Below are 11,741 nucleotides of genomic sequence, written 5' to 3'. Positions count from 1 at the left end.
TCTTCTGCATAAACTTAGAGCATGCAAATATTTGTAGGGGTTTGAGATAGAGTTAAGGACCTAGGAAACCCCAGCCAGAAATAGCGCAAATGACTTCTGGCTGGGACAAAAGTAGGTGCTCAACAAAAGAAAGAATCTTCAGTTCTATGGACTGGGATTCCTCATGATCCAGTGTGTTCTCATGCCACCCATGGAGCAAGCAGAAGATCCAGACACAGGAGAGCCCAGAAAGCATCTGTGCCACAGTATATGCTTCCTCCTGCCACCAGCTCTCCCCTGCTCTTACCGGCTCAACCCTGCCCCGCCCCCCAACTCCCCACAGCAAGCCTTCTGCAGCCTATCTTTCTGTCTTGGCCCTCCCATTCTAGGCCTCCAACCTTCCCTGCTATCCCAAGACAGCCACCTGGTCCCTCATCCCGGAGCCCACTTGTGATTGGATGCTGGTGTGGGATAGCTGTCTGCCCTCAGGGAACCCAGGAAGAAAAGTAGGAAAAACAGTCAAGTCTGAAGGGTTTGGATTTGGTTGAAAGGAAGGAGTGAAATAAGACATTCAAATGGGAACAGCTAGAACAAATGTCTGGCAGTGGGAAATGGAGTGATTTCAGGTGAGGAGTGAGGAGAACCAGCCCAGTCTGAGCAAGAACCCCAGCCCTGGTGGGGGTGTGGTGTGTGTGAAAATCTGTGATCTGAGCATCTTCAGGGCAAGTCCTTTCAGTGAGGGACTCACTCATGAGTCCTGAGGCATTCATTCATTCATTCATTCAATGGGAATTATGTGCCTGCTGTGTGCCAGGCAATATACAAAGAGCCGAGGGTGTGGAAGTGTATAGGGCAGAACTGATCCCTTATGAGTTCAGGCACAAGTGAAACGCACGTGATTCGGGGAGAGCGAGAAAACTACCATATCTCGCAGCGCCTTTGTTTCTGCTCACGCGAAAACTGAACTTGTCCCCATTTTACAGCGGAGAAAGCTGAGGCTGCCTCCTAAGCAGACACTAAGTTTGCCCTACGAGGAGAAGTTGGGAGCACGCGATACAGACTTTCCGGAAAGGCGACAATGAGTGCGTGCACTGCGCGGGGGAGGGTCCCCACTTCCCCGCCCCTTCCCCGCCCCTAGGCCGGCCACAGCGCGCGGGCCGGAGGCCCGGGGAGGAGCTGGCGTGGCCTCGGGGGCGATAGGGCGACCGAAGCCCGGCCGGGCAGGCGGTTGGACAGGCGAGAGGACCGCGGAGGGCGAGCACCAGCCCAGCACGCTGGCGTTGTCCCCGGGGCCGGACGAGGACGAGAGCTAACCCACCGAGGCGGACCCGTGAGTGATCCCTGCGCCCGCGCGCCCCCGCCGGGGACACGGACCAGCCTCGTTTCCACTTTCATTTCTCCCGCTGTCCGGGCGTGGCGCCGTCGGGATCTCTGCCCGAAGGCAGGCTGGCCACAGTCCCTCGGTTCAGGATCCGAGCAGTGAAAGTGGAAAGTCGGGATTTGGGGGTGCCACTATTTGAGGGGGTGTGTCTTCGGGAGCGGAAATGTTTGGCCTGCCCCTCTGGGTCCTAGGACCGGGCTATTCTGGCTGTTAGTCTGGGGAGAGAGGTGTCAGGCGAATGGCGGCCAAAGGGTGGGCTTGGGTGGCTGTGCGTTTGCAGTCTGTGCAGACTCTGTACAGAGCACGGAACCCCACCTCGACTTCTCTCTCGGATATCCACCCTGCAGGGGAGCCCCCAGCGCCCCACAGGCCTTTCCCACAGCTCTAGGCTGGGTTCTAGGTTCAGCCTCAGGAATGGTAGGTGTGGCCCTGGCAGGGGGCTGTGTCAGAAACAGGAAGTGTTCCTCTGTGGTCTTCCTTTGGGAAGCCCAGATGCCCACCCAGGCTGTGAGCCCTCACTGACCACTTGAGGGGTAAAAGGTCGCAGAATTAGAAAATAGGGCTAAGAGGGGGCAATAGTTTTGATTCAGGGAGGGATCAAAGGTTCTGAGAGGGGTAGAAACTCAGGAAGGTTATTGGAGTGGGAAGTGAAGAGAATCTAGTGGCATGGAGAGAGGGCAGGCTTACCTTTTCCTGGGGGAAGACCCCGGCCTTGAAATTCTACAGCAGTAAGGTGAGACTCTAGACCCCTGGTCAGGACACCCAAGTTACTGTGGGGCAGTGGGGAGGCTCAGCGTGTTGGAACAGGAATGAGATTGATCTAATTGCTGGGAAGATGCTTCCCCTCTCTCTCCATTCCCCTCCTTTCCCCTGATCTCCACCAGGCCAGGGACCAGCTAGTGCAGCCCATGTAGGAAAATGGTCTTTTATGCTTAACTTGGGCTGAGCCCCACCTTATCCCAGTTCCCAGTTCTGCCCTTGGAGAGCCTCTGCCTATAACTTGCTATGTGAATGAAGGCTCTCAAGTCCCCTTTCAGGGCCTCAAACTCCCCGTCTGTATAAGAAGTGGGTTGGGTCAGTTGATTTCTCAGGGCTATTTCAACCCTAAGATTCTTTTTTTTTTTTTTTTAATTTTTTAACTTATCTTTAATATTGAAAGTTATACAAATGTACCTCTCCCCCCTCCCCCCTATTGACCCATTCTAGCCCATCCCTTCCCCTCACCCCAGGTCTTCACCACACTATTGTCTGTGTCCATGGGTTATGGATATACATATGTAAGTAATTTGGTTAATCTCTTCCCACCCATCCACGCCTGCCTTCCCTCTGAGAACCCTAAGATTCTTGAGTTTAAGCTTTCCTTAAAACCTGAGCATTGACCGTGTGCCAGGCCCTGACCTAGGCTGGGCGTGGGGGTGGCTGGGTGTGAAGATTCAGAGGCAGGACTGAGGATCATATTCAGGGATCAGCAAGAAGCCCAGGGTAGTTGGTGGGGAAGTGGGGCAAGAAAGGCAGGGTAAGGTGTTGAATTCCAGTCTGAGGGTCTGTTGGTAACAGTCAGTAAAGGGAACTGGCCGAAGGCAAAGAGCCCAGGAACCCCCTTGATTGCAGTGTGAGAGATTTGGAAGCACCTGCCCAAGCAGAGTTTAGAACGCAGGTAATGAGTGAAGCATGGAAGTCACCTGCTCTTGGGTCAGGAAACTTATGCCTCATGCCTGGGACTTCTTTGGGTGAGAAGGTGGGGATAGGGGATGGATTTTCCAAGTTCCTCTTATTTTATTTGACTGTCCTCTTCTTTGCCTGCCTGTTGTGGTTACAACAAAGAACCCCTTTTCCGAACTCCTCCTCTAGCTTGACTTATGGCCGGACAAGACACTTCTCCCAACCCATATTTACTGTGCCCTTGGTTACATCCAGTGTCACCTTTTCCCCCATCCTCCTTCCCCAGTCCTGTCCCAGTATTACTAGAGAAAGGAAAAATGCTCCAATGTCAGCACTGAGGTTTTGTTTGTGGCTATATTCAAGTCTCAGTCTAGGATTGGAGTCAGCACTCTCACTGACCAGGCTCAAGGTCAGGTCAGAGTTCAACCCTGGAGCCAGAGCTCAGTGCTTGGCCTATACTAAATCTAGTGCTCAGTCTGGGGTCAGGGTCAATGCTCAGTTTGTGGCTAAATTTGTCTCAGTAGGAACCTAAGTCTGCATTTCCCAAGACCTCACACACTCCCAGAGGAAGAGCCTACCTGGAGAGTCACAGTAACATGGACTAGATCGGAGTGACCCAGGAAGTTGCATGGGCCAAGTCCATGCCTACCTACTACAGTCATGGTGGTGCTGGGCCTATAGCCCAGGACTTCTGCCTGCAAGCTTGGGGCTCTGATTGCTGTCCCCAAGGTCTGTTCTGAATCTGGAATTCTTCAGTTCTAAAAGGCAAGGCAAAGTCATATGAATTTTAGATGGACCCAACTTGGTGGATCTGACTGCATTCCTACCTTCTAGTTCCAGGCACATAGTGGGTGCTCTAGGAATGTCTACTTTGTAGCAGGTGCAGGGGGGGGGGGGGGGCCTGTTGGGGTTTCCGCAAGGGGAGGCTGGCTTGGAGGGAAGGATCTCCAACTGCTGTTGGAGGAGGTGGTGTACTTCTAGACCTGCTACCTCCCCCTCTCCTCCAGCCACTCACAGGCCACCCAGCTGGCCATATAAGGGCTTTTCCTCTTTCAGGGTAATAAAAGGAAAGGACATTTTTGGTAGAAAAGTCCCTTCTGCTCTCTGGGAATCCCCGGTGGCTGGTAGCCTGCCGGCCAGCTGGATGAACTATAAGATATCCCAGAGGAAGCTGAAAGAGGGAGGGGGGGTTCCTCCTGCCCCCAGCACAATGCCGCCAGGCTCTCCCACGCTGCACCAGGTGGCCTCTGGGCCCCCCGAGGTCATCTGGCCCAGGGCCAGCAGGAAGCCTCTGCCACCTCTCTACTGGTCAACAGCAAGTGTAAGAAGCACCTGCTTGGATCCGAGGCCCAGCCCTCTGTGAGATGCAATGCATGTGGAGAGGAAACAGAATGAGAAGGCAGGGCTGTGGCACTTGACAGGGGAGAGAGGGCAGCCTGGGAACAGGGCAGGGTGCTGGACGGAGGGGGTGAGGAAGATTTAGAATCCGGAAGAGGCTGCTGAGGTGGGCCAGAAGCTGAGAGGTGAGGGGGAATGCTGTGCTGGGAAGTCAAAGCACATTTGGCAAGGACCTGACCACCATGCTCTTCCATGCCCTTGGCTCTGGCAGGGCATCCGCAGATCCTTCCCCTGGACACCCGTCCCTCAGCCCAGCCTGGTGGCCATGGCCCTGTGCCTAAAGCAGGTGTTCGCCAAGGACAAGACTTTCCGGCCGCGGAAGCGCTTCGAGCCCGGCACACAGCGCTTTGAGCTGTACAAGAAGGCACAGGCGTCGCTGAAGTCCGGCCTGGACCTGCGCAGTGTGGTGCGGCTGCCGCCAGGCGAGAACATTGACGACTGGATCGCTGTGCACGTGGTGGACTTCTTTAACCGCATCAACCTCATCTATGGCACCATGGCTGAGCGCTGCAGCGAGACCAGCTGCCCGGTGATGGCCGGAGGGCCCCGCTACGAGTACCGCTGGCAGGACGAGCGGCAGTACCGGCGGCCAGCCAAGCTCCCGGCACCGCGCTACATGGCCTTACTCATGGACTGGATCGAGGGCCTCATCAACGATGAGGATGTCTTTCCCACTCGCGTTGGTGAGTGCCGCCTGGTCAGGCCTGGCCAGGGAGGGAGGGAGCCGCCGGAGCCCATTTCACAGATGCGGCATTTAGTTGGATATACCCTGTTTCCCCGAAAATAAGACAGTGTCTTATATTAATTTTTGCTCCCAAAGATGCGCTAGGTCTTATTTTCAGGGGATGTCTTATTTTTCCATGAAGAAGAATACTGTACACATTTATTGTTAAATGAAAATAAAGGAAATTTATTACCTGTATACGGTACGGTAGTACTGTAGTTGTCAACACAAACCAGACAAACTGTGAATCCTACACTATCAAGAATTTACTCATTTATTCAATAACAATCATGTCATCATCTTCTGGACCATCATCATAACAATCCTATTTCTGAATTTCCTAGTGAATTTCTTGTGACTCCATTTCTTTCAGAATCAGTGGACCAAATCTCTCATGTTTAGCCTAGGGGGGCCTTATTTTTGGGGGATGCCTTATATTTCACTCAGAAGGAAACCTGTAAGTAGGTCTTATTTTCGGAGGATGTCTTATTTTCAGGGAAACACGGTAGTAATTCTGTGGTGTGTGTGTATGTGTGTGTAATTTCCATCCCCATTTTGTGAAAGAGGAAACAGGCTCTGAGAGGTTCAGTGTCTGCTTGTCAAGATCAGACATCTCAATTTTAGACAGCCTGACTCCCAGTTTGGGCGGCGGTTTCTTCTTCTCTTCTTCTTCTTCTTCTTCTTCTTCTTCTTCTTCTTCTTCTTCTTCTTCTTCTTCTTCAATATATTTTATTGATTTTTTACAGAGAGGAAGAGAGAGGGATAGAGAGTTAGATACATCGATGAGAGAGAATCATCAATCAACTGCTTCTTGCACACCCCCTACTGGGGATGTGCCCGCAACCAAGGTACATGCCCTTGACCAGAATCGAATCTGGGACCTTTCAGTCCACAGGCCGATGCTCTATCCACTGAGCCACACTGGTTTTGGCTGGGGTTCTTCTTCTCTAACGTTAGAGTGCCCCTCCAGGAACCACACTGGTGAGACCACTATGATCCTCAGAACCTTCCGGAAGAGGTGCCTCAAGGTGCTCCTAGCAGGTTACCCTCCTTGGGTTGATCTGACTTGCAGCCTCATGGGAGTTCCCTCTGACTCGGGTCCCCAGAAGGGGAGGGAGTGGGGACTGAGTGTGTCTGGCGGTACTTCCACCTCAGAGAGCTCTAAGGGCAGAGCTCCAAGCCTTGGAGACTTTTCTTATCTCAGCTGGGCAGCCTGGGCGGATAAGGGTGGGTAAGGGAGATGAGTGATGTCACCCTGGCCCTGCTTCCCCACCCAAGGGCATCAAGAAGGGGTGTTAGCATGACACTGTGTTCATCACAGCAGCCCCACCTGGCCTCACGGCTTTGGAAATCAGAGATGGGTGGGGCGGGGTGGTCAAGCCCAGAGGAGAGAAGTCTGAATGCTGAGCATTGAGTCACAATTCAATGCCCTAGGCCCCTCCCCAGCTGGTGGCCTGTCATTTCCTGCACTATCATGCCCAACAGTGGGTATCTTCATTTCACACAGGAGGAAACCGAGGCCAAGAGAGGGGCAGTGCCCTGAATCAGGAGCGTTCAGAACTGCAGCTCAGGTCTCTTGGAGCCTGGGCCCCAAGTCTAGGTAGGCAGGACCAGTCTGAGGAACCTGGGCTGGGCCTAGAAGGGCTCACAGAGAGGCAGGGCTCAAACCTTGCTGAGAACAGTGAGGAAAGAAGGGATCTGTGGAGTGGTAAGCAAGCATAGACCTGTGTCTGGGCTCTTATTCCCTTCTAGCCTTAACCCTTGGGATGGCAGAGAAGAGCACATGGCCACCAAGATTTCCACCCTGAGCATGGGGACTATAGGAAACTGTCTTTTTCACGGGTTCTAGAGATTTTTTTTAAAATATATATATATATATATATATTTTAAATCAATTTTAGAGAGGAATGGAGAGAGAGAAAGATAGGATCATCAATGATGAGAGAGAATCATTGATCAGCTGCCTCCCGCATGTCCCCTACTGGGAATTGATCCCACAACCTGGGCATGTGCCCTGAATGGGGACCAAACCTTGACCTCTTGGTTCATAGGTCAATGCTCAACCACTGGGTCACACTGCCAAGCCCTAGAGCTCTTCTTCTTCTTCTTCTTCTTCTTCTTCTTCTTCTTCTTCTTCTTCTTCTTCTTTTTAATATATATTTTATTGATTTTTTACAGAGAGGAAAAGAGAGGGATAGAGAGTTAGAAACATCGATCAGCTGCCTCCTGCACACCCCCTACTGGGGATATGCCCACAATCAAGGTACATCCCCTTGACCTGAATTGAACTTGGAACCTTTCAGTCTGCAGGCTGATGCTCTATCCACTGAGCCAAACCAGTTTGAGCCCATGGAGCTCTTCTTGAGCAGAGTTTGTGGCATTTGTCTCAGAGGGAAGCTACAGTGCAGTGCAGACAGGGTTTGAATCCTGACTCCAGTCAGTACTAATTAATAGTTATGTGGCCTTGGGCAAGTGGCTCCGACTTTATGCACCTCCATTTGATCGTATCTAGGATGGCTATCATACCCATTATCACACCAGGCAAAAGGGTCGAAGGACCCAGCACATGGCCTGGGTCACAGATGGAAGAGTAAGTGTTTTTGAAGATCTGAAGGAATGAGAGAGAATCTGAACTAGTTCTTGAAGCTTTAGCAATTCCCAGGATTAGGGGTCTGGGACTGCACTGTGGGAGGCAGCTGATGCAAAGAGGAAGGAGTCAGGGTGGGGTTGGAAAGGGAGGTCAGGATCCTGAAAGTCCCTGAGCAGGCTCCATCCTGGGAAGTTAGGACTTAATTCTAAAGGCTCATGTTTTTAAAAATGGACCCCAGATGTTGATGAGCTCCCCTTGGAATTTTATCCAAAGGTGTCTGGTGAGAGCACCTACAGATGCATATGTTTCTGGGGAGAGTTGGGGCATTACTTTCTTTCATCATACTCCAAGGAGGGTTGTTCAGTGACCCCCTACCAGGTGGCAGAGTCCTGCTCAGAGTCATGGACAAAGGTGGAAGATAATTTGCATTTCAGCAGAACAGAAGCAAATCAGATTTGTGCTTCTTAAAAAGGGAAGTATGGGGGAAAGCAAATCACGATCGCTCTCTGTCTCCCACAGGGAAGTGTGCTAGGGAAGAGGCCATCCTCAACAAGAGCTACCTGTATGTGGGAGGGCAGGCAGGGCTGGGTAGGGTTTCATACCAGGATTCTGATCCCCCTCACTTCTGCTCCTCTCCACTACCCTAGGAGTTCCCTTTCCCAAGAACTTCCAGCAGGTCTGCACCAAGATCCTGACCCGCCTCTTTCGAGTCTTTGTCCATGTCTACATCCACCACTTCGACAGCATCCTCAGCATGGGGGCCGAGGCACATGTCAACACCTGCTACAAGCACTTCTACTACTTCATCCGAGAGTTCAGCCTGGTGGACCAGCGGGAGCTGGAGCCACTGGTGAGGCCAAGCCCCACTACCCTCCCCTACCAGCGCTAGCCTCTGAGTTTTCTGATCCAAAGTTTACATGTACTAAGAAAATCCAATATCCAAGTGGATAAATTAGGGGAAGACAATTCATTGAACAGTGACTCTGTATTTTAATAGAGAATCTGTTCAAGTTACAGTTTACAAACCCAGAACTGCAGCCTGGAGTTGGGGTGGGAGGAGGGAAGGGGCCGGGTTCGGGCAGAAGAGCAGCCAGGACCTAGGGTTTAGGTGGGGGCTGCCTGGCAGGTTGAGTTCTGACTGATTCTCATTCCCCACCCCACCCCCACCCTCATCCCCACCTTGTGTCTCTACAGAGGGAGATGACAGAGCGGATCTGTCACTGAGCCTAGACCTGGACATTGTTGCTCATCAGATGATCGTCTGAATATAGAGTGGCTGGGAAGGGGGACCCTCAGGAGTCTGGTGGCAGAGGAACCTGAAAGCCCTGGGACCCCTCCACACACACAAAGCCCCTGGACTTCTGGTTCTCAGGAGTCTGCCCATATGTCCCCTGACTGCTTGTGAGTGGAGAAAGGGAGAATTTAAATGTGGGCAAGCAGGAGGAAAGGAGGAGCTAAACCTCTGACATGAAGTCTAGGGATGGGGTAGGCTGGAGGATTTCCACTCTGACATTTGACCTTTTTGTAGTGGTTCCCAAGTCTAACTGGGCAATGTGGATGTGGTTGAGGTGATGGCAAGAAAGGTACAAGAGTGGGCAGCTTGTGTGTGAGTGAGAAGTGTGTGTGTGTGTGTGTGTGTGTGTGTGTATGTGTGTGTGTATGATTTTGACTGTGGAGTGTCTGTGAGAGCCAGCCACCTTAGACCCTACTCTCCCTATCACATAGTAGGACCTCATAAATATTAGGCAAATGGATGAATGGAAAGAACAGGAATGAGAGAGGAAGGGGATGAGGAGGGATTGGGACAATCAGACTATGATCACTGTAGAAGTGATGATAATTCACTGTCCCCACTTAATGTGCCTGATGGTGTGTAAGAACAAAATGTGGTTGTATGCAGCTCTATTTTTTGAAACATCTAGGCTACCTTTTTCCATCAGCATGAATTCTGGGAAACTGTGGGGAGATAGGAAGGGAAGCATTGCCTGGGTACTTAAATCGCTGGCCCACGACAGACACAGATTCTGTTTGCTCAGCCAGAGATGCCCATCAGCTGTCATTTCACTTAGCCCTCTGCCTCCAGAAAGGCCTGATTATAGACAGCCTACTGAGGAGGAAGGAGTGATCCCTCTGGCCACAGTGGTCCTCTGGTGCATAAACTGGGAATCACATACTCCAATCTAACTTCTAGAATCCGTACACTTGGCTCCCAACATCTGAAGCCCAGCACAGGATAATAATCCAACCCAAGGATCTAATAGAACTTGAATTGGGAAACTCTGGAGTCTTGTTTACAATCTCAGGACATTAAGAACCACGGGGCTAGTGAATGCAGTCTTCCAGGCTTGGAGAAACCCCATCCTTCAAGTACTTGCCTCCTTTCAGCCATCCTGAGACATTCCAGCTGGTTGGCTCTCAGAGCACAGCTGTCACAGAGAAACTGGGATGTTGATGTTCATTCAGTACTCCATTTCTCAGCACTCCCATGCCCAGCCCTGTGCGCAGACCCACAGGTGGGGAAATTGAGGCAGGGACAAGGCCCTCTCTTCCCAGAGCCTCCATATTGGGAGGCCAGAAGGAGAGCCAGAGAAGACCTGAGGAGCATCTAGTCTCACTCACAGAATCCTCCACGTACCTAAGAGGAAATGGAAGCCAGGAGGAGAAGCTGTCCTAGGCCTCAAGGCAAGGCTTTGTGGAGCTGGGGAAGAAGCCATGGTCCCGACTCCCACCCCAGGGCCTGTGCATTGCTACACAGGGAGATGAGAAGCACATGGAATGAGGGTTTGATAGCCCCTTTCCAGGACACAACTATTCCTGCTTTGAGCAAGGACTTCTAGCCTGATGTGCCCAGCTTTCCCTCAGGTCTGTCAGAGTCATCTGCTGAGCCAAACCTCCAAACTCATACCCCTCTCTATGACCCAGCAGCTGCCTGATCTCTGGGGAAGCAGACGGAGCTCCTGGAGTCAGCCCACTGGACTCGGGTTGCTACCTCCAGAGAAGTTCCCAAGGGAAGCAGCCCTGGCCTTGCAGCTTTGCCAAAGGCTTTAGAGTGAGGAGGTGGGTGGGGGAGGAGAGGTGGTCAAAGATTCTCCCAGGGACAGTGGGTGGAAACAGATTCTAGGCTGTGGCCGGTGCTGATTGAAGAAGGGGTGAAGTGGGTGGGAGGGGTGGGAAGGGAAAGGGGGAAATCTATTTTTGTGAAACAGAGGGAAGACTTTATTGTTGTTATTTTTTGTAAAATAAAGGAGGCAAACTAAAGCAGTGCTGGTGGGAAGCTGTGGTCTGGGTGCCACATGGCTCTTGGGCAGACTGTGGAAGGAACTGGGCCAGAATGGGGCAGGGAGGGATTTTTGTCCTTGGCCATAAGGAGTGTGGCTGACATGGTCATGATGGCCCAGCTCTCTAGGGTGGAGACACCAAGGTTTTCCCAGGGCTCTGAGAATGCTGAACCTAGAATTCCTGGGCAAAGCTAGGACCCTAGGAGTGGGGAGGACTGGCCCTTGCCTTTGGGGAGCTCAGTCTCTTCTTGGGAGATTCTTGTTTCACCTGGCACTGGCTGTTCTCATGCCCTTAATGTGGGTGGTTTATTGGAGCTAATGGGTAAAGGAACAGGGCAGAAACAATGCTAGCCCTAATCACAGCAGAGGAAGCCCTTCTCAAGAAAATGCTGTTGGGATCAGCTGGACATGGGGCTGACTCCTGAGCTTACTCCCCAGGAGACACCTGAGTCTCTCAGCTCAGGTCTTGCTTTCATTCCACTACCCCTTACCCTCACCTGCCCACACAAGTTGAAGAACACCTTGGCTCTTAAGAGTCAGCAAAGGCCCACCCAGAGCTCTCCCTCTACCTAAGAAGGAGCCTGGCTCCGTGCAGCAGCTCTCCTGCGAGGCAGAGGTCTGGGTTCTAGTCCCAGCCCAGCCCCTGACTATGGCAGGCCCCTCCAGACCTCCATTTCTCCCATCTATTTCATGACCAGGCATGGAAGCAAGGAAATAATTGACTAAGCT

General features: G+C 52.0%; 1 protein-coding gene across 3 annotated transcripts; it reads left to right on the top strand.

The window, feature by feature from the left end:
- Window positions 1-1,101: 1,101 nt before the first annotated feature.
- On the top strand, window positions 1,102-10,877 carry MOB3C (MOB kinase activator 3C; the record flags this gene model as incomplete). 3 transcript variants are annotated; one of them, XM_084873350.1, is made up of 4 exons in its annotated part: window positions 1,103-1,309; window positions 4,632-5,103; window positions 8,382-8,584; window positions 8,929-10,877. In XM_084873350.1, the coding sequence occupies exons 2-4, from the start codon at window positions 4,686-4,688 to the stop codon at window positions 8,956-8,958; spliced, it is 651 nt and encodes a 216-aa protein (XP_084729476.1). In that variant the 5' UTR covers window positions 1,103-1,309; window positions 4,632-4,685. The 3 variants fall into 3 exon arrangements, with proteins under 3 accessions (XP_084729475.1, XP_084729474.1, XP_084729476.1); XM_084873349.1 differs by lacking the exon at window positions 8,929-10,877 and having other exon boundaries at window positions 1,102-1,309; window positions 4,643-5,103; window positions 8,382-8,623; XM_084873348.1 differs by lacking the exon at window positions 8,929-10,877 and having other exon boundaries at window positions 1,102-1,309; window positions 8,382-8,623.
- Window positions 10,878-11,741: the final 864 nt, after the last annotated feature.

This window comes from Pipistrellus hanaki (assembly GCF_964339955.1).
Source record: "Pipistrellus hanaki genome assembly, chromosome: 2".
NCBI classification, from domain to species: Eukaryota; Metazoa; Chordata; class Mammalia; order Chiroptera; family Vespertilionidae; genus Pipistrellus; species Pipistrellus hanaki.
Note: the sequence above shows the minus strand (reverse complement) of the source record. Positions and strands in the feature narration are given on the sequence as shown.